Source organism: Scyliorhinus torazame, chromosome 21 (genome assembly GCF_047496885.1).
Source record: "Scyliorhinus torazame isolate Kashiwa2021f chromosome 21, sScyTor2.1, whole genome shotgun sequence".
NCBI classification, from domain to species: domain Eukaryota; kingdom Metazoa; phylum Chordata; class Chondrichthyes; order Carcharhiniformes; family Scyliorhinidae; genus Scyliorhinus; species Scyliorhinus torazame.
In genome coordinates, this window is record NC_092727.1 from 104,409,837 (window position 1) to 104,437,227 (window position 27,391).

Below are 27,391 nucleotides of genomic sequence, written 5' to 3' on the forward strand. Positions count from 1 at the left end.
TTTTGACATTTTTTCAAATTTATTTTGCCACCTGAAAATGGTACATACAATCTTTCAGTTTTTCTCTGCAGTGGTATATGGCAAAATGTCACCTGCAGTGATCTCTTAACTCCAGGGAGAGGTTTACACCTGACAAGTACTTTTTTCCTGTTGCCATAGAAACAGAGAACATAAAAAAGCGTCCTTGTAGTTGTCCCACCCGTCTTCAGGCCCAAAGTTTAAGCAAGTGGACCGTGGCTGTCGAATGAATTAGAATTCAATGCATAGAAAGTTTAGAGATGACTGCAAGTAAATTTCAAGTCCGTTTTACAAGAAGCAGACTGGGCCAATGTCAACACCAAATTCTTGATCAGCGCCACCAACGTCCATAGGTGCAATGTCAATAATAGGCAGTCGTGATGTTTTCGTTGTTTTGTATTCGATGACTGTCCTGCCCCATTCACCAGTATGTCTCTGTTGGGTTAAAAGATCAAGAGTCATTAATAATCCATGGCGCTGCATAAAGCACCTATCCCCTACTCCATCACATTCAATGTATTTTCACCTTTATCACCTGCTGCCTGTATAGAATCTGCCAGATTTTCATTTCATTTGTTTCCATAATGTTACACCCTTTAGATTAACACCCAGTAGCAAAAATGGAAATCTGCCCCATGAAGTATCAGGACTCATTTTGTAGATAGCCCTTCTCAAAACATTAATTGCCATTTACAGATGTGATTTGAGAAGTAGTTTAAAGAATGCACACTTTCATTAAAATTATTAAAATATGAGGGTGCACGTAACCTGCTAATTTGAATTAGACCTCACTAATACAACAGGCTGTGCAAACCGGATCAGAACATTCTTTAGGATCCTGAACTTCTACTCCATGGATGGCGATATAAAAGAAACGTCTTCAGGATTTCAAACTCACCGTGCAACCATCCTCGGAAACGCTGTATGTGAATCGACTGTTGCCTTCTGCTCTGATTTCAATTTCATTGGAACCTTGCAGCAATACGGCCTTCTTCAGGTTACCAGCTTCTTCATCCATATAGGCAATGCTGTTCTTACAGTGGTATGTGATATTCTGGGTTGCCTCAGAGGACATCAAGCGCAGGAAGGTAACCTGGATTGCAACATCTCCGGCAAGGACACCATCATCACCACCATAGCCAAACTGAAAGGAAGCAAAAAAGAAAGTTAATTTATTCCTTCAAATGAAACCAAAGGCAACATGCATATGGTCTTGAAGCAAACTTCCAAGCTTGAAGATGCCTTAAACTCACCATTTAAATCTACTATTTTATTTTAAATTAGACACAGTTAATTTTAGTGGATAATAATGTGCTTTTTTAAAAAGAAAATGTCATACCTGGAAGCCGCCATCCATATTCTCGCCAAACCAGATGTGCTTCTTCTCCTTTGGATTCTTGGTTGTGTACCAGTTCTTTTGTGGGATGGATTGTGGGCTTGAGTAGACGCAGGTCTCACCAGTTTCCATGTTACAGTATACACGGATGGCATCCAAAGTGCAGCCTTGGTTAGGGTCAATCCAATAATCGCCTGTGTGATTAATGATAAAGGTGTTTAATGTTCCACCCATGGTTCACCAAGAGTACTTTCAGCCAGATTGTGGTCCTTCAAAACAGTTGGATAAAGTGAGATTTGATTGACCTAAATATCACTAACTATATATTAACAGAATTTTGAACCTTCCTTTCCAGTTGCATTTTGCTTTCATTAAATTCTCTCAATATAAAGTATTTTCTATAACTGTACTGCATTTTCTTGTGAATGTATTAGACCCTACACTCACATTTATTCTGTGGTTAATTGCAGTGTTGCAATGTGGATATTTCTTCTTTTAAGTATTGAAACTCACCGCTCTTCCATTCTGGGTGGCACATCTTCAGGTCACGGCAAGTACGGGCTGGGTTCTTCCTTGTACCTTCGGGGCTACGGATGTTCTCGATCTGCTGGGTCAGGGATTTCAGAGTGGTGTCAATTTGAATGTCACGATCTCCAACAGCGCCAGCATCATCAGATCTGAAGTAACGGAGTGGGTCTGGGCCTTTGTCGACTTGTGGTGATGCAAATTGGAAGTCGAATCCTCCGGAAGATGGGCCAGGTGGTCCAGGAACACCGGGAGGTCCAGGTGGGCCCTGCACAGTGATCAAAATGCAGTTAAGTACAGGTGCATGGAAGAAGATGAAGCTTATGTCAATTTACAAATGTGACCGCATCAGTCAGAGACATTACTTACAGAAGGACCCATGTCACCATTCCGACCACGGGGACCAGGTGGACCAATAGGACCAGGCAGTCCACTAACACCATCTTTACCAGCAGAACCAGATGGGCCAGGAGGACCCTAGAAGAAAGATCCATAACAAATGGAATCAGTGGCAGTTTCATTATGATATTCATATATTATTCAATCAAAATCATTTACTTAAAGTGATTAGAAACCATGCTACACATGTCAAACTCTCCTGTTTTAGTTTTAAATGTTTTCCTTTATTAAAATACAGTATTATATGGGGAAAAATAACACATTTAAGAAGTGACATCCCTTTTAGTCAATGACGAATATACTTACACGTGGGCCAGAAGCACCAGAAGAACCGGAAGGACCTTGTTCGCCAGGGGGACCCTGTTTGGTTACAGAAAATGTGTCAATATGGAAAATATATCACAAGGCTTGAATAAGATGATGGATAAGCAATATAAATAAGTTCCGTCAAGAAAATGAGCAACTTACAGTAGGACCAGGCAGACCTTGCATACCAGTGAAACCTCTGTGGCCTTTGATGCCTCTTGCGCCAGCTTCACCAGATTCACCTCTATCACCACGGGGACCGACTGCACCCTAGAGGGGTAAGAAGCCCATTTTAGTTACTCTCATATGGTGTACTTCACTATTGGCAATTCTGGAAAGCAACAGAATGAATACTTGGGCTAATGTTTATTCTGCTCTTGGCCACTTCTTACGAAGACACTTCTACATTTTAGGTTTAGCTACTTTACTTTTATGGCTCCAGTACAAATAAAGCAAATACATTTTTAGCTTGCCTCTAAATTATACAACAGCCAATTATTTTCAGTACATCTGTCAGAATGTTCACTGTCAATTTTCATCAGCCAACTCCTGATAGGAAAGTTTTGAGTGTACTAAGCAAAGATAATTTCAATAAGCAGAATCTACTTACCAGAGGTCCACGGGGACCCATTGGGCCAGAAGAACCAGCTGGGCCAGCAGGACCCTGAAGGACAGAAAGAAAATCAAATGTAAATATCATTTTCAAAAGAATACGTTATTTATAGTCAGTACATTTTGAAGAATTCTGCATTTCATGTCATAGAATTTCACTGAATAACAGCGTGAATTTCAAAATTAACACTTGAATCCATAGAAACCCCACAGTGCAAAAGAAGGCCATTCGGCCTATCAAGTCTGCACCGATCCTCCGAAAGAGCGCTCTACCTAGGCCCTTTCTCTCACTTTATCCCCATAACTCCGTGCATTGATCATGTCCAATCCATCAAACCTGGACATAAAGGGGCAATTTAGCATGGCCAATTCACCTAACTTACACTTGAATAAATTCTGATAAATAATTTAGTTATTCATTTTGCATGCTGGATTTTAACCTGAGTTTACTAATAATTAACTGCACGATATTGTAATCTGGATAAATGTGTAAAGTTTTAAGGATCTGCAATGTTGTATGTTTAAAGAATTTGTTTGCAGTGGAAATGTTTATAATTTTTAAGTAGAAGCATCAAAAGATTTTTTTAAAAAAGCATACTTACTGCTTCTCCACGATCGCCATTCTTGCCAGCAGCACCAACAGGGCCGGGAGCACCAGGGGCACCAGGAGCGCCGGGAATGCCAGATGTACCAGGCTCACCACGATCACCCTACATATTAATGAAGTATTCATTATAATACAGTGACCATTAATTCATTAAAATTATTAAAAGTGCTTGAGAACTTGAAATGGAGAAAAATGACTAACCTTAGGACCGGTAGCACCATCACGGCCAGGAGCACCTTCAGCTCCGGAAGCACCCTGAAAGCAGTAAAATATCAATCTAAATAATCTGAAGGATTGATATTAAAACATATTAATCTGATTCCTTTCACCAACACTCAAGCATTTCCTCCTCCACTATAGTGTTGGTGCGAATTTCACACAAACACAATTCCCTGAAGGAAGTGATCCTACTGAATGTGATTCAGAAGAAGCTTGAGTCGCACTATCAAATTGGCACTACCGATTTGGTGCCATTGTCAAATTGAAACCACTTCCCCCCCGATACTAAACTTGCAGGGTTATCATAGTGATCTGCAGCCACTTATTCTAGAGTTTTTGCCAGTGTTACTGCAGGAGTTCTGAAGACCACGCCACTCTACCCTGCCCAACACCAGGTGCCCTCCCAAGGAAATTCCAGGCAGAACTGCAAAGACACCCTCAAAAGGTAATCTCTCTCACTTGCTTGCATTTTAACTATCATCCCCAACCCTGGACTTTCATCTTTTGGTTCATGGTCACATTTAGCAAAGCACTGCAATGGTTTGCCATTATCTTCTGCAGGTTCTAGGTGACCCGGAAACTCTCCTGCTCTTACCACCTGCCATAGGCAAATGGGAAGGATTTGTAGGCTGTTAACCAACTTGTTTAGCCATATTACAAATGCACATGCCATCGCCATCAAGCCCCAGAGTGGGACTTTAACCCAGAACTTCTGACCCATAGGGTCACTATCACTGTGTCACAAGACCTACATCATAAAACACCCTAAATATTTTCTTTTAAGGAACTGGATTTGTGAAGTAGAAGAATAATTTGTCTCAGGATTGATTATTGAAAAGGACATAATTGGTTATTTGTTATTATGTGTATCAATGTATTTCATTTTCATTGGTCAGTTATTATCTGGACTAGTTGGGGTGGAGGAACAAAGGGACCTCAGATTATAAATGTACCAATAACTTAAAGTTGCACCACAGGTTCGTAAAGCCATAAAAAAGCAAACCAAGACCTCAGCTTTATTTCCAGAGATACAGAATTGAAAAGTTGAGAACCTATACTAAACCTGTATCAACCTAAATAAAGCTGAGGTCATGCTTTGCTTTTTTATGGCTTTACGAACCTGTGGTGCAACCTGTATCAAATTGCTGTTGGAATATACTTCTCTGGTCTGTTCTGGTCACTCATGTTATAAAAAATATATAGGAGCAAAGGAGAGGGTTGCAAGAAAATTTGCAAGGATTATACCAGACATATTTGGCCATATATATAAGGAAAGTATGAAAAGAGTGGATCTCTATTCAATTCACATTCCATCTCTGAGGTTTCACTCCTAATCTAGCTCACTGATGCTATTGGTGGAATCATAGACCCATGAAAGTTTTATTTTCCTGGCTGAGATTTTCCAGTCAATGGTGTAAAAAGAAGGCTGGATGGTGGACCTAATGGAGGTTTTAAAGTTATGAAAGGTCTTGATCGAGTGGATGCGGAGGGAAGGTTTCCAGTAGTGAGGTAGAGCAGAACTAGAGGTCATCACTTTCAGATGGGCAAGAAACCCAATTGGGAATTTAGCAGATTCTTATTTTACCTAAAGAATGATGAGAGTGTGGAACTAGCTGTCACAGGGAGTGATTGAAAGGAATAGTATAGATGTGTTTAAGGAGAAGCTAGACAAGCATATGAGAGAGAAGGGAATAGAAGGCTACAATGATAGATGCGAGGAGGCTTGACAGGAACATTAATGCCAGTATGGACTGACTGGGCTAATGGCCTGGTTGTGTGCAGTGTATCCTCTGCAATCCTTTGCAATTTTGTTCAGGAGCATTCTGTGCTTAATTCTATATTTAGAGAAATGTGGGATAGAATGCTATTTTATGTTTATGCATTTTTAATGAAATTCTTTGCTTTGCTCTTTTAACAAAGGATGTGAGCGAAAAGGATTTTGAGCAGAAGTACTGATGTGTTCATCTACTCGCATTTGAGGACAGCACTAGTAAGTCAACTTTAAGCCAATGTCTCAGGTAAGTTAAATAACAAAATCCTTACTTCACGACCAGATTCGCCAGATGGGCCGGCTAGACCAGGAGGACCCATTGGGCCAGGGGGACCACGATCACCAGGTGCTCCAACTGGACCTGCTTTTCCAGGCTCACCCTAAAAGGATAGAGAAAGCAGTTTTGGTCGGTGAATATAATTGGTCAAGACAAGATACAACATCATAAATATGACATATCAAATCAAAGAATAAAACAAATATTGGAAACAGCTATGCATCTTCCATTATAAAGAAGAATTTATAGATAAGTTCAGGAGTTTCGGAGAGATGTAGCATGTTGAATTGGCTATATATTATACAAGCAACATTGCAGAAAAAAAGTATTTGCTCTGCAACTTACAGTTTTGCCTGGGAGACCCATGGAACCACGCTCTCCTCTTCCTCCACTCATACCAACTATACCACGCAGACCGACAATACCTTGAGGTCCAGGGATACCGGATGCACCCTACGAGAGAAAGAAATTGAGAAGATATATAAGACCGGGAACATATTAACTGATTTCTATCTTTCTAATATATTGTTTCCTAAAACTATTAAAAATCAATCTCAGTAACTACTGGCTGATTAGTTAAACATCTAAAAAAAGAAAGCCCTTCTTCATTAACTAATGAATGATGAAGAATAATGTCACTAAGTTTGCAAACTATTGCTCTGATATAATGGGTAAAATAGAGTAAAATAGGTTACAGTGATTGTTAGGGGATTTATCTTTCAGTAATACATTAGGGTGCAAAATTTGACTTCCTAAGTGGGACAAAAACAAAGGTTCAGCAGATTGGTTGCCCATTATGCTACAGGACGGAATTCACTGATTGTCTTGATTCGCTTTTCCCACCGGCACACACCCCCGCCTGCGGGTTTCCCTATGGCACGAGGTGATTACAATGGAAAATCCCATTGACGAGTGACAGGTAGTTAGAATCCTGCCGCCGGCGAATGCCGCTAAGCCCACAATCTGATTATCCTCACCGTCAACTTTTCAGATTTACATTACTATGCTTCATTTCAAATGATATTTAACAGGGGAACTTTTGAAGAGACCACTCAATGATGGGCATTGTAAGTTAGTGCTCAGAAAGCATTCATTTCAAGTCTATGTGTTTCAAACTTACAGCAGGACCATCAGATCCAGGGGAACCCTTCTCGCCAGCGGGGCCAGGAGCACCAACATTACCAGGTTCGCCAGGGTGACCAGCAACACCGGTTTCTCCACGGATACCTTTAGCGCCTTCCTTTCCAACAGCGCCTGCTGGACCAGAAGGACCAGTATTTCCCTATAAATGAATGCAACAGTTAAATTGTCAATGTTTCAAATTGTAACCTAAATAACAATAGTGATAGTCAACAAAAAGTTTTTAAAATGTCCTCAAATTACCAACTAATATTGCTAATATTTTGTAATTATGTTAATATTTTGTCTGAGATTGCATTAATGGGTAAATATCACAATTACATTTCACTGGACTAATATCTTACTGTACCATAATTCTTATTACAATTTCTCAAAAAGTAATCTTAAAATATTTGTAAAATCTACTTACACTTGGGCCAGGGGGACCAACTCTACCAGCAGCACCAGGGAAACCAGTAGCACCCTAAAATAGGAAAGAAAAAACTTACAATTCATTCTTTCTACTATATTTTATCTCTCAATATATAGGTGTGCAATTTGCCCCTTAGTGCCCAAGAGGTTAGATTATCACAGATTATCATAGAATTTACAGTGCAGAAGGAGGCCATTCGGCCCATCGAGTCTGCACCGGCTCTTGGAAAGAGCACCCTACCCAAGGTCAACACCTCCACCCTATCCCCATAACCCAGTAACCCCACCCAACGCTAAGGGCAATTTTGGACACTAAGGGTTAGGCGGGGTTATAGGGTTACGGGGGTTGGGCAGAGGAGTGGGCCTAGGTAGGGTGTTCTTTCAGAGGGTCAGTGCAGACTCAATGGGCCAAATGGCTTCCTTCTGCACTGTAGGGATTCTATGCACCAGTCGTGAGTTTACACTTGTAGATCTAGCTCACTTGTCCTGTTGGTCGAATCCATGAGAGATTTGAGTCCGAGACCCAAATGTTTCAATAGGTGGTGAAAGCAAAGGCACTTGCTAGTGACCTCGAATAAAGATGTCCACAAAGATCTGATGATCTTTTTAGTACTCTTTTCCCTCTTCCAGGCAGCTGTTTAACACCAGCGCCAAGTCAGGGGGATGCTTTGATCTGCAGCAGCAGGTTTGTCAGCAAGCAGGTAAGCAGTCAATCACATTGATGTATTCACACATGGTAAACCAGGAGGTTAAATAAATGTTCTTTATTTTCAAATTTTCATGCGGCAAAAAAAATGTGGACTGTGGGGGGCGAGTAAATGTGGATTTCTATTATTATCGAGGAATTTGACTCCATTCGTAAATTAATTTCTCAGGGCCAGTTAGGGTGTATTACTGTAACTATAGTGTTACAGTACTACTATAGTGTTAGCGTGCCATTAAAAAAACAGTTACACATCATTTAATAAGGTGCAAATGTTTATAGTGAGGCTAACAAAGCTCCACTCAATTCATCAGATTTACCATTGTTTGCAGTTTCTGGGGTTGGGGGTAGGGATTGACCTCCTCTGAAGAAGTGCACAATTACTGTTAACAGCTTCTGAATTTCCAAGTTAAGCTGCACTTGTGGGGACTTCCCATGTTGCAGTCACTTTCAGTGGAGTAATGACGGCAAACATTGACAATTTTGGTGTCATTCTGGCTGCAACGTCCAGAACAATACCGCCAGGATAAGGAAAGTGTAAATGCAGGGAGCTGGCTTGTCAGTCTCCTGGAATCCAGAATAAAACACAGACCAAATGCCAATGGAACGTGACACAGTGGCATTGAAGAAGATTTCAGTAATTCAAAATATGAACTTACAGGTGAACCTGGAGCACCGCGAGCGCCTTTAGAACCAGTAGGACCAGCAGCACCCTGTGAAAATAAAAAGAAGAGATGGGCTTATATTAGATGGAGATATACAAGAAGGTTTGTCATAAAATACAGTCCTCTTTTTAAGTTAAGAACACAGCTTTCATCTAAGAGCAACTTTATGTTTTCTTTCTAGTTACTTACAGGTGGGCCAGCGATTCCAACAGGACCAATAGCACCTTGAGGACCATGATTGCCCTTTGGACCAGGATCACCAGCATCACCTTTAGCACCAACTTGACCATCTGCACCCTATGAAGAAAGGAAAAACTATTTTCACCAAAGTAACATTGATGTTGCATAAATGCTAATATAAATTGGCCACATGCTCTTAAAGACCAAACCTAATATTATGCATATTTGGTAACAGGTGTTACTCTTAATATAGGGTAAGATGTAATAACTGCATTACTTTTATACAGCCTAACAAATGCTTCAACAAACAAATGATGGTTTTTCAAAATCTACAGCAAAGCCATTTATGCATAAATTTTCATTTACCAAAAAAAGTCATGTGCAAAAAACATATTTGCCAATAAATCATAGCTTTCAAGAGAAAAAGGTTTAGAATACTTACAGGAGGACCAGCAAAACCAGCAGGGCCAGGAGAACCAGGTTCACCACGTTCACCCTAAACATGAATGCAGAAGATCAGATACATATCTTGCCATCAATGAAGCTTCAACAGATTTGAGAAGAAGATGGGCTAAACAAAACTTCAGAAAATTAAATAATGTAAGGGTTGAAAAGACACCGAGGTGCATTATGATTGGGTCTTGCAGGCAGCTGGCAGTAATTGCTTGGCCCATAATTTTGCAATTCACACCAGTTGCATGTTAGTCCTACTCGTGATTTGAGGGTCTTTAAAAACATACTGTAATATCCCACATGGGACCTGTGGGGTGGGAATGCTTGTCTACCTTGCGGAGTATGAGCAGCCCCACTAGGGACAGGGTACCTCAATTACGCAGCGTTTATAAGGTTGGTCAGTAAGGCCAGAGGGAAACCTGGTACGGTCGACCAGAAAGTGCACATGTCTTGTTTGTTAATAAAACTTTGTTCTTATTTTTAATCGGTGTTGACTCCCCATATCCTTAATAACGTATTTTTTGTTTTGTAAACTAAATTTTACTCACAGGAGCACCACGGCCACCAGTAGGACCAGAAGGACCAGAAGGACCGGCTTCACCCTACAAGGAACAGATATAACAGAAAAAGGATCAAAACAACTTAGAACTTGAAAATATCACATAAAATGATTTATGTCATGTCTTTTAACATTTAGTAAGCATCAAGTATTCAAACTGAGATTTGTCTATGGTGATGAACAGTGGTTCCATTGTACACATTGCTAATGATTTTAAGGAAGAAATTTCAGTAGGTGACTAGTGTCATTTTATGCATTAATTCAATATTGTACTTCACAAATGTTGAGGATACTTCAAGTTTATAGTTTGTTTAAAAGGATTTTAACCATGAAATAAGAAGCATAATTGAAAATGTGTACCTTCTCGCCAGAAGCTCCTGAATGACCAGGTGGGCCAATTGCACCAGTTGCACCCTAAAAATAATCACATTTTGCAATTAGTATCACAATTGTCAGTAACTCATGATTGTGCTATTACTTGTGGAGAAATGTGACAGAATGTAAATATGAATAATTTTGAATGTATCTACATAATATGATAAATGCACTGAGCTTGTGCTCCGATTGCGGAAGTGTGTTTCAATGGGAATGCAGAGAGGAGCCGGATCAGTCATACCATTGCACCAATACTCCAGCCTGAAATCCCATTGATCATCATTTCCCCGCTGAGAGCATAAGTTTGGCAATTTACACAAAGTTTTCAAACTGATACCAACGGCCATAAGCAAACCATTGGAGAAAAAAATCTGACCACTTACTCTCATTCCATCTTTGCCAGGAGCACCATCACTTCCCTTTGGACCTGCTTCACCCTTTGTAGAGAAAGAGAAGCCAAGGAAAGCTGTTATTCTTTGGTCACAATTAGCATGTAACAACACACCTTTCACAATGACAGTTTTGTGAACATTTTAAGTTAAAGCTATCAAGAATTTGCATTTTAAGTTAAAGCTATCAAGAATTTGCAGCACAATTGTGCTGAGCATACTCACTCTTACACCCTTGGAACCAGGAAGGCCACTAACACCTCGGTCACCAGGCATACCTTGTATACCAGGAGCACCTTGACCACCAGGAGCACCAGGGGCACCAGCATCACCCTGAACAGAATAGGCAAGTGTTAGTGTAATATTGCTGCATATATATGACAAAACAAACTATCTAAATATAACTTAATACTTTCAAAATTACAGTGAATGCATATCTGCATCTGATAATATGTTGTTAAAGTGAGCTGAACATATTTTAAAGCTATGAACAGCTCTGGAGGCTTTTTATTACACTTGAGTAAGAACTTGAGGCAGCAATGTTTTTCATGTTTTCAGAAAGAGAAAGCACTTTTAAAATGAAAACACACTTTCTTGTCCCTTGAGAAGCTTTTGATATGCTATTTCCATCAAACGTGCATGTTACATCGAGATATTAAGTTTAAGCCAGTGAGGTTTAAATACTTACATTGCACTTGTAACTTTTGAGGTGCATGAAGGGATGCACTACAGTGTCACCTTCATCATGTACCCCTGGTTAAACCAACTATAATTCTTGCTGCACCATTCTGCAGACTGTCATACCAGTCCAACATCCTACTGTTCTGAATGTTTCTCTGCCTAATCTGCATCCTGAATCTACCACCCAAAAATAGAGACCCAATCCTTCCACTCTCAACCTTCCAGTTATCACCCAATGTCCGCAAGGGATGTTCACCCATTAGCCTAAGCTCCAGCTTGCTCACTTCTGACTTCAACGGTTCTTTTTCCCAGCCCAGTTGCTCTCTGACACTTGCAATTGAACCCATTCCCCCACCCCGCACATATTTATACATGAAGTGCTTGGTTGTCCTCATTTTAAGATTTGATCTACTGTTATAAGCATACAGCACTAAACAACTCCCTGCTGCCACACCCCTTCTCGCCATATTCCCTCCTCACCCCTCCACCTCAAAAAATACTTTTTTGGCTCAGTGAGCTCTTGCATGGTAATTAACTGAAAGAGTCAAATAAGCCTTCCATTTCTAGAATGGCGAGTAGAATAAATGCAGATTGTTGCCAATTTAGAAATCCTTGATTTAATCCCCTCTGGTGAATGTGAAATTATTTTAATTCTGCCAGTTCTTGTTTGTTGTGAGTGAGGATTTACCTTAGCACCATCGTTACCGGGAGAGCCAACACCACCACGTTCACCTGGAGCACCTGTGACACCAGCTGCACCGCGTTCACCTTTGAAACCTCTGTCGCCCTAAAGAAAATAGGATTGAATCATTAGAGAAGATCATGGATGCAAATTATTTCTGTTACTTGTTTTTCTTTATAATTTGAATTTTTAAAACAACTTACTCTTGAGCCAGGAGAACCAGGAGCTCCAATGTCACCAGGCGTACCCTATCATACAAAAATAAACATGAATTAAAATCCAAGTAAATCTCACCCAGGCCTTAAACTGTGAAACTTTTATGGAATAGTTTCTCCTTTATATGTTAAAAGATTTTGTCATTGATTATAACCCAACCAGCACAATAATGTTCCATTACAAGATTTTATATATTAGGGAGGGATTTTCCGGTCCTGCCATGGGGGGACCTACTGTGAGAACTTTGACCCGCCCTGCCAACCAATATTTCTGGCAGCAAATTGTGGGGGTGGCAGAGAATTCCTCCCAAAGTCTCAGCAAACAGCAAAGGATTTTCTGTGTGCCAAGCCAAGTCGCAAATATATTCTTTCAAATAAAAATGTTTAACTAAGAAAGGGAAACGTTTATTAATCGTATCAGGAAAAAAGATGACTTATTTACCTCTCATTTACACTAATCTTCCTTTCTATCTAGCAACCCGAGAAACTATATTGGAAGTTGGAGAGGGGTGGAGGTGTAAGCCAAGCAGAGATTTAGTGCACCCTGATTATATTCACATTAATCTGGCAGTGATAATGTAATTCTGTTTATAGCCAAATGGGAATGAAATCCAGTAAAACTAAATAAAACCTTTGAGGATAGTGATTACCCGTTGCCAGTAATGCTATGTTAACTTCATAGCTGATCAAGTATTATTTACGTGTCCAACGCAAACAATAAAAAGCCATTATGCTAGTAATAATATTCCAATACATTTCCCTGGCATGATACGTACCTGTTCACCGGACTTTCCAGCTTCACCAGCAGCACCAGGAGGGCCGGGAAGACCCTATTAAAGTAGAATTGGGATATTGTGTTGATAATTGAATTATTGATCCAAAGTAATGTTGCAAATTATGTTTCATCATTATAAATTCTGAACATTATTGAAATGTTTAATACCTGGAATCCAGGAGGACCTCCAGGTCCTTGTTCACCTCTCTCACCAGTTGGACCCTGTTTGATAAATGATAATCACAGATTCAAGTTTTGGCTGTGATTGCAGTGTACAATATTTTAATTCCACAATGCGCTGTAGCTATAGATAAGCATAACTAGGTATCCGGGCAATTGTGCATCCAATTTTTAATGACATCTTCAAAAATATAAATGAGTTTAATATAAAAGCAAGAAATTACTGTATATTATGTTTGGCTTTGGTACAAAGTTATGTAAAACCAAAGAGAATGGAGGCAATGTTTTCTTTAAAGTATTCTCCTTTGTCAATCTGTCTCCAACATAATACAGGGGTTGTTTCATCTTTCAAGCTAAGAACTTTTGCTGAATTGATTAGATTATTTTGCATTTTACTTACAGCAGGGCCAGAAGCACCAGGAGCACCAACGTCACCATCTTTTCCAGCAGGACCCTATGGAGGAAAATGTTTAAATTTTTGATTATATCTGTTGGTGATAATTATCCACTGTAAATGTTACTGAATTTTCAATACAAAAAGCGCTGAACATTACTTATAATCATGTTGAATTAGTACTATCATGAAATACAGCAGGTCTTACAATTTGTGTTGATTGAATGAATGGTAAAATCTTTAAGATGTTAGAGAAATGCATAATTTGGGTCAATAGCTGACAATAAACTTACCACAGCACCAACAGGACCAGCAAGTCCTCTCTCACCAGCTTTGCCAGACTCACCCTACAGGATAAAATATATGATTAAATATGGGCATCATACGATTTACGAAAATATGTGATTGTTTAAATAAATTGGATCTCCTTACTTCCCTCACAACTGCCAAATGCTTCTCACGATCAACTTTAACTTTGTGGAATAAACTATCAAACCCCTGAGTCTGAAAGTACTGTTTGTGATATCGGACAGGTCTAAGCATCGAAAACGCATACAGCAGTCCTGGTTCTCTATTTTAAAGAAGAGGCTACCCCGTTATGACCGCCGAGGTCATCAGGGCTATGCCACATTGTCTTGGCACCAACCCTCTCAATTCCAACCCAGAGCTAAAATTCAGGCTAGTGTGACTGTATTAGGACAGATACTGATGTATTTTGTGGCACTATATTGATTGGCAGAAATTTTCTTTTCTCCCAAGTTTGGCATACCTTGGGACGGCATTTGCCGATTCCGCATGCTTCAAAGGATACTGCCTCTCATTAAAAGGACCTCAATATATGCTGTGTAGCCTTACATGTTGATTTTCATACTTACAGCAGCACCCTTAGGACCAGGGAAACCCATCACACCAGGTTGACCTCTTGGACCGGAAGAACCAGGTGGACCAGCACGGCCATCTTGACCAGTTGGGCCCTGTTAGGTTAAGGTAGGATATCAGATAGTGGCAATTTGAAGGCTTCCGAAAGAAGCTCACACGGTACCTAAATTTATTTTATAGAGATATTTGCTACATTCATTTCATATATTGTAACTTAATATAAGTTTAAAATGCAGTGTTATTTATTTTTAAATTTCAATTCTATTCACTTTATATAATGACAGGTTAGTATATATCTGGTGAACAATTTCCAATTAATATTCAAAAATGTTTTTTTAAGGAAATGAATACTTACAGAGGGGCCAGGTTTGCCATCAGCACCAGGGCTACCAGGGCTACCAGTCAGACCCTAGAAATACAAAACTGAATTAATACCTGAACACATTTTTCAGAAACGTGCCAATGCTTTACACATACAATGAGTTGCAGTTAGGCAGGCAATCTCAGCCGTTAAGGGTGCACGCTGTACTGTCCTAAAAAAAGTAATTAAGTAAATTTACAATTTATTTGTGTCTAAGATGGAAAGAATGTTTCCCGCTCTTCAAGCAGTGTCCTTCAACCCTGCATGAGCATCGGAACAAGTACAGAAGAGGACAGTGGATGCCCCCAGCTCTACAAAGTACTCTTACAAGGTGTTATGGAGGAATTTGCTTCAATCACAGAATCATGAATTGGTTTCCAAAATAGAAGAGGCAAATGCTCTCTGAAATTTGAGTAGCCTCAGGAAGTAACACTTGTTTTTACATCAAATGTTAGCACTTTTGATTTGCTGTGCATGATCAAACATTTCAGTGTTTTAAAAATAAGTTGAATTTTGCTCCTTTTCTTTTGTAGTATATTCTATAGGTCATGCAAGATATATTTGATCTCTCGATGCTTGCAGAATCATGCAGAAACACATTTTCTTCCATTTGCTCATTTTAGCAAGTGTATAGATCAAGGGACATGATTTTGTAATTGCATTTAAGTTTTTGCTATAATTCATGACGAAAGAAAAATGTGCCCCTTATTTCATAAATATATTATCGTGAAGTGAGCCCTGCCTCTTATGTACATTTTATTAGTATGTTTTTCACAGTTTCAGCTTTATACCTTATGTTGGTCTCTGCAGTTACAGTTTCTTTGACATTGCTTAAGAATGATTCCAACCCCTTACCCCAGCACCTTATCCAAGTCAAATACTTACTCTTGCACCAGGGAGACCGGCCTCACCAGGTCGGCCAGGTTCACCGGAAGCACCTTTGGGACCAAGAGGTCCACCAGGACCACGTTCGCCTGGAACACCCTGTAAGAGGAAACGCACAGAAAATGAGGAATTTGCAGAAGCTCGCAGACTGCACAGCACCTGCGACAATGAACACAACAGAAGCGCTTTCATGGAATTTACTTACCTTGGGACCAGCAATACCTTCAGAACCAGGGAAGCCACGGCTTCCAGGACTACCCTGCAATGGAATGAAAGGTGAAGGAACAAGGTTATGTATTTTGGAAATACCTTGGAGATTGGCAAAACATCAGATAACAAATTTGAAAATGTTAAAGAAAATGACGTCTTCAACTTACACGTTCACCAGAGGCTCCAGGAAGACCTTGAGCACCAGGCTCACCACGAACGCCCCTCTTGCCTTCCTCACCAGCTGGGCCAGGGAGACCTTGGGAACCAACAGAACCCTAGAAAATATCAAAGTTACAATCAGTGGCTAGTCAATGGGGAAAATCGACCTCTGCTGCATTTTGTATTTTGATCATATTTCCTATTACATTAAAATCTATGAAGCTGTTAATTGTAAATAATTGCATAAAGCTGAAGATAAATACTTACAGGTTCACCTTTTCCACCAGGTTCACCCTTGGAGCCAGGAGCACCAGCTTCACCCTAAGGTTAGAAAATATGTGTTAAAAGATAGAAGGCCAATAGTGAAGCAGGTTTCTTGCTTCAAAAGTTATGAGATTCTTTCTGACATCTTGGCCCTGAAACTCCACAGAAGATTTGTTGGTATAAGTCCAATGAGTGATCAGTGGAACATTTAGGGGAACAGTACAAATAGCAGTTTTCAGCTATTTATGTAATTTTCCAAGAGATTCCACAGATTTGCTGCTAAGAATTGTAAAGGGAGACCAGTAGGACCCCGATAGGATGTCAGGGCCTCGTCAGCTGTTCGAATATACAGTGCACACAATGTATATAGACCCACTAGCCTGCAGGTGAAGTAACATTTACACACTATTTTTGTAGTTATGTGATGATATATACTGCATGTGTTCCTGTTGATGACTAATAATGGATAAAGAGAGTATTGTCAATATTATTAGCCCCCAGGACACCAATGATGGGTGTCTTGTTTTGGTGGAGACCAATTCTCTGGGCTGCTGAACAGAATGTTCATTAGATACTTTATTTAAAAATGAATACATAAAACAATGGATCATTCATTTAAATGATGGGACTAGTTCAAATTCTGATGTCTTGGAGCTCAAGTGAATGGTAAGACAGCCATCAGACCGAATCTTCAGCCGATCAGTGGCCACATTTCAAAGATAATTGTCCAGTTTAGGAAGATGGGCCGAATCCTTGAACAGGTGGGACAAAGGATAAAATAAAAGCTAAAACAAATGGTATGAGAAATACTATAAAAAGTTCATACAGTAAAAATGGAAGGGTGGACGGAACAGGCTAAAGGGAAAATACAACCTAAGTGACTTAAGCTCCTACTTTTATTTGAAACTACTCTTCAGTAGTTCGGTGGTATAAAATTGTGTTGCAATTGTTAAACTAATTTTGAAATTGGAGTAATATAATCCTGCCATATTTGAAGATTATTTTAGTATCAGATTGCGTGACTTGAAATTTTGAAAAAATGGTTAGTCCAGGAATACCCAAGAGCCAGGAGAAGTTAAAAACATAATCCAATCTTCCGCCCACTATAGTGGAACCCAATATCGGTGAAAAGCAGACACATTTCTGTGAATCCAGCAGCCACTTACTGTGTTACCCTTGGGGCCAGAAGGTCCAACAGCACCTTGTCCGCCACTTGGTCCTCGTGGGCCAGGGAATCCAGGAGCACCAGACATACCAGGAGCACCCTACAACACAAGCAGGTAAAACGTCATTCAGTGCATTCAGAATTTACTGGAAAACCTCAATTCGCCACAAAGATTCAGGAGGCAAAGAAATGATGTACTCACAGTTGCACCTTTGGCTCCAGCTTGACCATCAGTACCAGCGCTGCCCTACATGGTGAAACAAAGTAAACGTATTAATGGGAGCAATGTTTAAGAAAGCACAGAACATCAAAGATACATTAATGTTGTTAGGGTGGATAGTCTTTAAAATTTTCAAGTAAGCAGTTAATTTGCCCTTCTCAAGGGCAATTAGGGTTGGGCAACACATGCTGAACTTGCCAGTGATGCTCACATCCCTCGGAAGGATAAGCAAAAAGATTTACCCCTGCCCCACCCCGCCGCACATCAAGTACTTACAGGGGCGCCAGTAGGGCCAGCAGGTCCTGCAGCACCAGCTTCACCACGAGCACCAGCGGGACCATCAGCACCACGACCACCAGCAGGGCCAGCTTCACCCTAAAACCAAAGCAATAAAGACATTTTAATGGAACAAATTGCTTCTTTCAATTCAATGTCATAATGAAACATCAGTACAGGGATGTTCTGGCAGAACTATCCAGGATCTCCCAATAGGACCTGTACTTAATCATATTGTCTTGGGTTAACTGGTCGCTATTTTAAAACAGCAATTGCCATTTTGTTTGGGCCTTCACAAGACTGAGAAACATCTGACAACTTAGGCAATGCAAAATTATGTAACTAGGATCAGGTGACACAACAATTCAAGGATGAAGAGAGGTTGTTTTCAGACACAGGTTTCAGTATCTCTTTAAGACTATTCCGTTGAAGTACATGCCCAGAAAAGGTAGGTGGTTTTACCCTATGATATATTGGCTCTCTTAGCACGTGACATCAAAAATATTTGTCACTCATTGATGTATGGTTGTAGTGTTCATAATACCAATGGTTGAAAAGTTAGATTAAAATGGGAAAAATATGCATACAACCCAAAAGGTTGTATTATTCATAAATATATTCAATGAAAATAGAGACTAGAACAACCATTCTGCATCTTTCCACAGAGTAAACTAAAAACATATATAAATCCATATATTAAGTTTAAGGAGTTAGGTCACAGAGCATAAACAATCTAATGGAAAAGTAGTCATGCACTAGGAGCAAAATGGTCTATTCTAGCTGCCATGTAATTCTAAGGTAAGATAGTCTTCTTATTGTAAGAGCTGTTAATATTTTCAATTTTCAATAGATGAACCTCGTGTCAAACTAGTGTGCATTTGTTTCTTTTCTCTTTGTTTAAAGCAAATGGTTTTGCTCTGTCTTTGATCAGCTTGGCTCTACCTGGACATGAAGATAATCACACAGATTTTGATCTGTGAGTATTTTATTTGCCAGGAAAATGTCTGCTGTGCACTACTCCCCTACTTTCGTGGATCCCTTCAAAGGCACACTAAGGTTGTGATTTTATTCAGAGAGAAAATGCTCAGGACTCACTGCCTGCATGTGCATTATCAGAACTTGTTCCTTTCTCCCAGTAGGAGTACAGTCAACAGTTAGTCCAAAAATAAATAATGTCCAGGTTCTTTACACTACGGAGTGCAATTGGGAGAGAAGCCCATGCAGTCAACAGCATTCCTCTCAAAAACATAATGGAAAATGCAATAGATATATCCTTTAAATCCATGCCTATTAAAGCAAGCAGTGTAATGAGGAAGCATGGAACTTCTGCTTTTTATTTCCTTAGAAATAGTAGGAGTCAATGAGAGGTATGTCCTCACACCAGCGTGAAAGACTGAAGATTTGTTTCTGCATCAGAATTATAAGGCATGAATGATTTGCAACGCTGTGCAAGTCTGAGATAAATTTGCCTCAGCCTGAGTATTTTCTCTCAATTCAGACATACTTGCTAAAGGGATATTATGTAAGTCATCAGGTATGTCAGGAGGTAACTACATTGTCAAATGCCAAATTGTAGCTTATATACCATACCTTAGCACCAGGAGCACCAGGGAAACCAGGGGGACCAGCTGGACCAACGGGACCCTGAAAGGCAGTATTCAGATTATGTTACATTCTGAGAAAGAGGACAAATTCTGGAAAATAACCAGTAACAAAAGTAGAGAAGCAATCAGTTGACAAAAGGTACTTACAGGTGCACCAGCACCACCAGCACCACCATCATTACCACGAGCACCCTACAATAGTTAAAGGAAGAGGTCAATGATACATTGCTGCAAACAAGTCAGGGTAGAGAAATATAAGTGCATTTAAAATAGCTTTTATCATGACAAATCACATAGCCATTCCAATTAGTTCATAAATATGATTTTGTACTCACAGCAGGACCAGGAGCACCAGGGCGACCTCTTTCACCAGGAATACCACGTCCACCCTGTCCAAAATAATATGAGATGTTAGTTCTATTCAATTCACAATATATTATTGTAAATGTAGAAGCATGTGACATAGTAGTGTTTTTGTCAATACTTTGATGTAAAATTGATTGTAATGTTTCCTGATAAAGGTAAAGGTAGGGCTGCAAATTCCATGTGATTCCCTTGATCTTGAGCCTTAGTTTCAGGTTGTTTTTAGCCATGTATGCCATTTCTCTAGGGGCTTTGATTAAGAACCGGCACAGATATAAGACATAAGTGGTCAGTGTAAAGTGGTGTTCTCTGCCTTATACTCATGTCTTCTTTTTCACTCAATTACTGAATTGAAGAAAATGCTTTCCAAAGCAAGATTGATACCAATGTCATACTGTGTAACACAGGCCTCAGGTAACCTGTTATTTACAGCTTAGTAATTAGCCTTCCATGGATGTCGCTTTCAAAACAAATGGATTGTATATTATGAATGTATCTCTTATTGAAACTTCCCAAGAAACACAATCAAAGTGGTGTTTGCAGGAAAATTGATCATTTGCTTACCATTGAACCAGGGCTGCCATTTTCACCAGGAGCACCAGTTTCACCCTGTTGTAAATGGAATAACAATCACAATTAGAACACTAACTTATTATTACACAAATAATATTGAATATTCTGCACAACTAGAAGGGAAGAAAGAACATTGAAATGTACACTCAGTTCACATTTAAGGAAAATTGAGACATTACCTTAGGGCCAGCTGGTCCAGAATCACCTTTAGCACCATCTAGACCATTGTAACCCTGTGGAGAAAGGGCAAAGTGATGAGAAAAAAAGTCTCTTTGAAGCCGACAGATAATTCACAACTGAATTTGTATTTATTGATTCAAACTGCCATATAACAGCATCGCATATTCTTTACAAAAGCATCATTGCGCAGTATATTAATGTACCATATTTGACCAAACTGTACAATTAAACTTACTCTGTGTCCTTTGATTCCGGGAAGTCCAGGAGTTCCAGGGAAACCACGAGCGCCCTAAAAACATAAGAAAGGTCTCGTAAAATATGTGAAATATCTAAAAATAATTGTTTTATTTGTGTGAAGCAGGGTAAAATAATTTAAGGGGCACTGATTTATGTATTGTTCATATATAACTAATATATTTAAAAACTGCTTTTCAATATGCTATCTTGCTCTTGTGCTGTCATCATTGGCTTTTGTTTAACAACTAAGCATGTGATAATGTAATGTATTATAGGGATGTTGCAATATTCTCGTTAAGTGTTGGTAGCAAGTCTATTACCTGAGGACCAGGGGCACCACGGTCACCGGGGCGGCCAGCTTTGCCATGGTCACCCTTTGGAGGAAAGAACAAGTTCAGTTATTCATAAACGGCAATGGAGATTAAAGTCAATTATTCTGTATGAGCATGCACTTAATCAATATGTAAATGTGTGAATTTAATGTTGTCAAGCATATGCAAGGACTGGGTTTAAAATCGTATATAAATAATGATCATGTACTACTTTACTATTAATTCAGTTTGGCAGGATTGATTGGATTCAATGGTCAAAGATACACTAGTGAAACTAATGCTGAAAGTACCATTTAGTTGCATCTAATATAGGAAGAGAGCAGCCAGTGGCCGCTGGTTATTGTACTAAGTACATTTACAGACCACTTGGTGCTACTTACATCATCACCATTCTTGCCAGGAGGGCCAGGAGGACCACGTACACCCATTGGACCCTAAAAAGTCAAAAATGTACAAGTAACAATATTAAAAATACAGTAAGCAAAACAAAATAATTGGGTGTAGTTAACTGGACAAAATAGTTCTGCTTTCAATAATTTACTGAAGTTAACGATTATTGATAGCTGGCTTCACAATATTCTCTTACCTAATCATTATTTGTTTGGGTACCTTTCTTCTCAAAGCATTAATAGTAAAGATCCAGCTCAAGGTAAAAAATGGGAACTGTGCTTTTCAATAATTTAATGCGAATAAAGACTATATCATATGGGAACTGCGGTGTCATTTTTTTAACGGATTACTTACAGGTGAGCCTGGTTCACCAGATTCGCCTTGGTGTCCCTGGAATCCTTGAGGACCCTTAAGATTAAAAAACATAAAGTATATATTAGCAATAAAAGTCTCTGTTATTTTCTAATTAAAGTCCTCGCCTCTCTTTATAACAGAATCATGGATAGCAACATTTTTAATGGTTTATATTTTGGATAAGCATCCATTCCACTAACTTGTATTAAGTGTTTTGATAATCAAATGTTGACGAATAGTTTAAGGAAAACAACTTTTTGTACTTACAGGTGTACCAGCTGGGCCAGGAGCTCCTCTGGGACCCATTGGACCCTGGGTAAAAAACAAGACTTATTTAATAAAGAGACGTACAGAGTTATGAACCATAGTCATGTATTTACCTTTCATTATTTCAAAAAGTCATATCAACGTGCTCACAAGCAAATAAATAAACACTATAAAACATGCACTCACCATTCCTTTCCCTCAAGCCGATGCATTCTACCCTGAACTGATCTTAAGCAAATGGTTTGATTCTCTAAACTATTCATTATTTAGACTTTTTTACCACCTGGTCAAGTTAATTCTACACATCTTCACTCTCAGTGACTACATGTGACATAATTCACTTCAAGATTGTAAAAATGACCTAAAGCGTCGCAAGATTAACAGATGCATTGCCACTTTTACTCTTACATATGTTATATGGAATAATGATCAATGGCTCATACCATAGGTCCAGGCATTGGAATACCACCAGATGTTTTCTCACTGAAGCCACCACTCATTTGAGGGAGGAAGTTCTGGAAGAGAGCAAAGTGATTTTAGATGTCTGGAACCTGTAAAACTGTATTGGGAATAATTAGATATGTTGCATTGTTTGTTTCAATGGGAAAACATTGAGAGTCACTCACTCCGCCAAGGCCAGCTGTTCCAGGTGGACCAGGGGGACCAGCGGGGCCATCACGACCTGGGGTTCCTGGAAGTCCATCTCTTCCTGGTAAACCTGGAAGTCCCTAAAAATGTAACAGGAAAGATTATGATCATTGTCCAAGAGGAAAATCAGCATAGCCATTGGCTGCAATCATTGCTATAGCAACACTCTTATCTATTGTAATCTCCTTAGTTGCCTCTTCCTGTTTATTGTCATTTTCCATGTATTGCCAGTCTCTAAACCTTCTCCAACATTCTCAAAGGATTCCTCTTCATTTTAATGTAACTTTAAGAGGCTAATACTTGTAGCCATTGAGTATGGATAATTAGAATATTTTAAACTTCAGTTCCTATCGATTTTAATAGCCAGATATAGTCACCCTTTATTGTCATTGTTTCAGTCAGTCATCTAGATATTTGGCAGCTGTTTACAAATTGGAATTTATAATCGAGGGTTTCATAACTTGGAAGCAATTGTATCACATTTTGTTTGAAAGAAATAGCAATGGTCTACTTACTCTATCACCCTTAGGACCAGTTTCACCCTTGGGGCCTTGAGGTCCCTGAAAATTGTATAATCATTACAATTGTAAATAAATGTAAATTCAAAGAATTGCAATATATTTGTTTATTTAAGTCAATTTTATGGCTTGTGTAGGAAAAACATTTATCTTTACCTGGACTTCAGGGCCAGATGGGTACTGAAAAAAAAAATTTATAAGTCAGTTATATGGATGTATGTTAAAAGTGACAATGTGTAAAGATGTTACTTTCTCTTGTAAAAATGTAATGTACTTACTGTTTCTCCACCTTCTGCTGAAACAAAATGTAAAAAAAGGATTAATCTGTAAACAGGTGTTCTCAAATAACATAAAATTATAATGATTCAGGAATGACAGATCAGTTGTTTACTGTATATGTGTTCTCAGGGCTGGGAATTAGTGGTCAGGCTGCTTCCTGGTTTAGCTCTACCTTGGTGAGGGTGTGTGTGACATCGTCATTGGATCATTCAGTGATGTCATATTTAACGCCCCAATTAAAAATACTAAGGTATTTAAGCTGGTTTAAATAAACACCCTTTTCCGATCAAATAATCCAGAAAGAGACAAAATTTTCAACTGTTCTATCACCAACAGCGAAGTGTCATTTAACTTAAATCTAACTCAAAATGAAAAATGGCCTGTTTATTTTGCCTTTACAAGTCAACACCTATATTTCTGCATTACAGAACTGCAAAACATTCAATGCCACTTTTAAAATTATTTGGCAAAATGTTTCTCAACAAAAAGTAATGTAACTATTGCTCTGTTACTATACCAGTATCAAATTACATTTTTATTCGTATGAAGCTCGTATCTGCAACATGAGTTTTGTCAAAAGTAACAGGATCATGTTGAGAATTATCGACTACAGGGTCATGTTGAGAATTATCGACTTTGAAAGAGGCCAGATTCAATTATGCATTATTTCCCATCTACTTTAAGTTTAATACATTTATTGCTGTTATTTTCACCTTTTTAAGATTAATAGGTATACATTGTTCTTCATTTCCACATTTTTACAGTTAACATACAGAAATACATTGCTATTAATTTCCATATTTTTTATATATAGATATTTCCCACCTTTTAAAGGTAAATAAATATATACATTGCTATTATTTCCCACCATATTATGGTTTATATACATATTTACATTGCTATTATTTTCCACCTTTTAAAGGTTAATATATATACATTGCCAATATTTTCAAACTTTTAACGTTTTTAAATCTATATATAGGTATTATTTCCCAACTTTTCAATGTTATATATATCTATATGTAGCTATTATTTTCCAACATTTTAAGGTTAATCCATATGTTGCTGTTATTCCTAGTCGATTTTGCTGCTGATAATTAAGAAGGGGATGGTACTTGTATATGCTTTTCTAAAATAGTTATCAGGTGTTGGGTGAGAAATGCCTTTAGAACCTTCAAACAATTGACCGAGGCTTCGAGCACTTGCCAAAAGGTCCAGAGCAACAGAGAGAAGGTGTCAGTCAGTCACACTTACGTCCTTGATCAGGGCAGATAGGGCAGCATTCTCCGAAGGGGATTTCAGCATTGGGGCAGTCGCTGGTTTCCTCGCAGATTATCTCGTCACAGAGAATCTGGCCATTGTCGCAGACGCAAATCTGGCAGGGCTCGGGTTTCCAGATATCCTTGTCATGGTATTTCTCTCCCTCGTTCGTGCAGTCCTGTCCGTTAGCTGAGACACAAACAGGGGGGAGGATTAACCAACGTTCCACCGAGCGCCCTCTAACGCGCAGGAATGCAAGTGCAGAGAGATCAAGTTACTCGATCAAGGTAACAGGCAAATTAAACATGTCCCAGATGCAAGCCAGGAAAAAAATCATGCAGGTTCCTATTTATCTGTTCATTGTGTACCACAAACGATACAAAAAACAAAACTGAAAACGACACTGCTTAATGCAAATGTGCTTTAAACATGTGTGGCATCATAATTTCGCAAAATGCATCACATGACCAAATACCTGCCTGGCCTTTCCAGATTTAAGTTTTTACCAAGTTCCCAGTTAATTATGCTGCTTTTACTTTTAAAAAAGTCTTCCTTTATTTCACTCACACAAGCCAATTACGCTATTTTAACGAGACATTTTGAGCTCGCGAAACCCCTGCACCTAGATGCTCAGGCAAGAAATTCAACAGATGGCGCTCAAGCTCCACCGCCCAGGATTTCCTAAATTGCCACACCACACCAGCCGCAAATGGCACAACTCAAACTTCGGTCCATTAAAAGTGATTTCACTTCAAACTCGTCCGTGCAACATTTGCTGCCTGGGGCTTGGAGTAAATTAGACCTCGGTTTTCCTGGGGTGGGCGGGTAGGAGGCAAGGTGGTGTTGCCAATCGCTACAATTTATTAAACATGCTGTCTGGAGATGGCGCTGTTGAACTGTGGCGCTGCAAATTACACAGTTCTGAATGTTGCGCTCAAACATCTGGATTGCTTCTGTTCCAAACACTGTGATCTTTCCCCCCCATACATATTATAGTTCCCGAGCTTGCATTTTAAACAATTTTCGATTTTGGAACGGTCATCTTGTTCTTTCAAGCAACTTCATACCTGTCAATTAATTCAGCATGATCGCACTTTTGTTGAACTAAGTACTAGATAAGGACCCGAACCATCGAATCTGGTAATTCACCCCGTTATCATTCCTTTGAAGTATCTTCCAAATCACGTTGCGATTTGGTTGCCTTGCCCACTATTTCCCCCGATTTTATTTTCAATGAAAAATTCAAACTCTATTCCAACTTCGCCACAAAAGGACGGGTTCGGCTGTGACACGCCCAGCAGCCAAGCAGCTGTTTTTGTTTTTAGCCAATGTACTCATTTCATTTCCAACTAAAACGATTCTGGCGTTTGCCTTTGTTCTGTTTGCCTCTCTTAAAACGCGGAGGATGCAGCAAATCCTCAACATCTGGATGCTGGCGGAGAGGTTACAAGCAGCCCCGAGAGTCACCAACTAGCCTTGTTATTGCACAGATGTGTTGTTGCACTGAGAGCCGAAGGAACGAAAAACGACTCCATAAAAGGGAATTCGTTGCAATAGACTATTTCAAATCGTTCACATAATTAAAATAACAACCAATTGACTTCTGAACAACTTTTTTGTTAAATCTAAAACGAATAGGAGGAAAACTTCTGAACTTTGCCTTACAGTGCCCCCAGCCACACCTCTGCAAGTAATTTTCATTTTATAACTTACATTATTCCCCCAAATCATAAACAATTTAAAAATAAATAAACACCACGCGCTCTCTCTCCAGTTACTTCAAACTTTCAGAGACTTCTGAGCAAGCAGGCGGGTAGATTTTGCGAATCCCTTGCGAACAGAACAGCAAAAATGTAAGAGAAGGAACGCGAGAAACACTTACATTCGTCTTCCGCTTGACATCTTCCCACCACTAATGTTGCTGCTAGCAACAGCAAAGTCCGAGTATCCACAAAGCTGAACATGTCTAAATATTAGACATGTAGACTCTTTGGGGTAAAGGGAAAAAGTTTCGTTAGCGTCCGGACATACAATTGTTCTGGTGTTTAATTCCAAACTTCAGCACCGAGCCCCAGCAGAAACTTCCTACTGTTCC

General features: G+C 39.3%; 1 protein-coding gene across 2 annotated transcripts; it reads right to left on the bottom strand.

Moving 5' to 3' along the window:
• col1a1b (collagen, type I, alpha 1b) lies at window positions 1-27,391 on the bottom strand. 2 transcript variants are annotated; one of them, XM_072487154.1, is made up of 53 exons: window positions 27,179-27,391; window positions 25,291-25,485; window positions 24,036-24,049; window positions 23,914-23,937; window positions 23,755-23,799; window positions 23,218-23,319; window positions 23,035-23,106; window positions 22,592-22,636; window positions 22,325-22,378; window positions 21,961-22,014; window positions 21,569-21,622; window positions 21,247-21,300; window positions 21,011-21,064; window positions 20,823-20,867; window positions 20,231-20,284; window positions 20,043-20,087; window positions 19,882-19,935; window positions 18,292-18,390; window positions 17,998-18,042; window positions 17,797-17,895; window positions 16,634-16,687; window positions 16,375-16,482; window positions 16,203-16,256; window positions 15,998-16,096; window positions 15,107-15,160; window positions 14,748-14,846; window positions 14,166-14,219; window positions 13,879-13,932; window positions 13,467-13,520; window positions 13,300-13,353; window positions 12,512-12,556; window positions 12,315-12,413; window positions 11,171-11,278; window positions 10,940-10,993; window positions 10,542-10,595; window positions 10,171-10,224; window positions 9,612-9,665; window positions 9,179-9,286; window positions 8,984-9,037; window positions 7,620-7,673; window positions 7,191-7,352; window positions 6,416-6,523; window positions 6,066-6,173; window positions 4,005-4,058; window positions 3,799-3,906; window positions 3,195-3,248; window positions 2,747-2,854; window positions 2,585-2,638; window positions 2,249-2,356; window positions 1,868-2,147; window positions 1,358-1,548; window positions 917-1,162; window positions 1-453 (listed from the first exon to the last, which is right to left on the bottom strand). In XM_072487154.1, exons 1-53 carry the CDS (start codon window positions 27,258-27,260, stop codon window positions 307-309), a joined length of 4,386 nt encoding a protein of 1,461 aa, XP_072343255.1. In that variant the 5' UTR covers window positions 27,261-27,391; the 3' UTR covers window positions 1-306. The 2 variants fall into 2 exon arrangements, with proteins under 2 accessions (XP_072343255.1, XP_072343254.1); XM_072487153.1 differs by having other exon boundaries at window positions 24,036-24,052.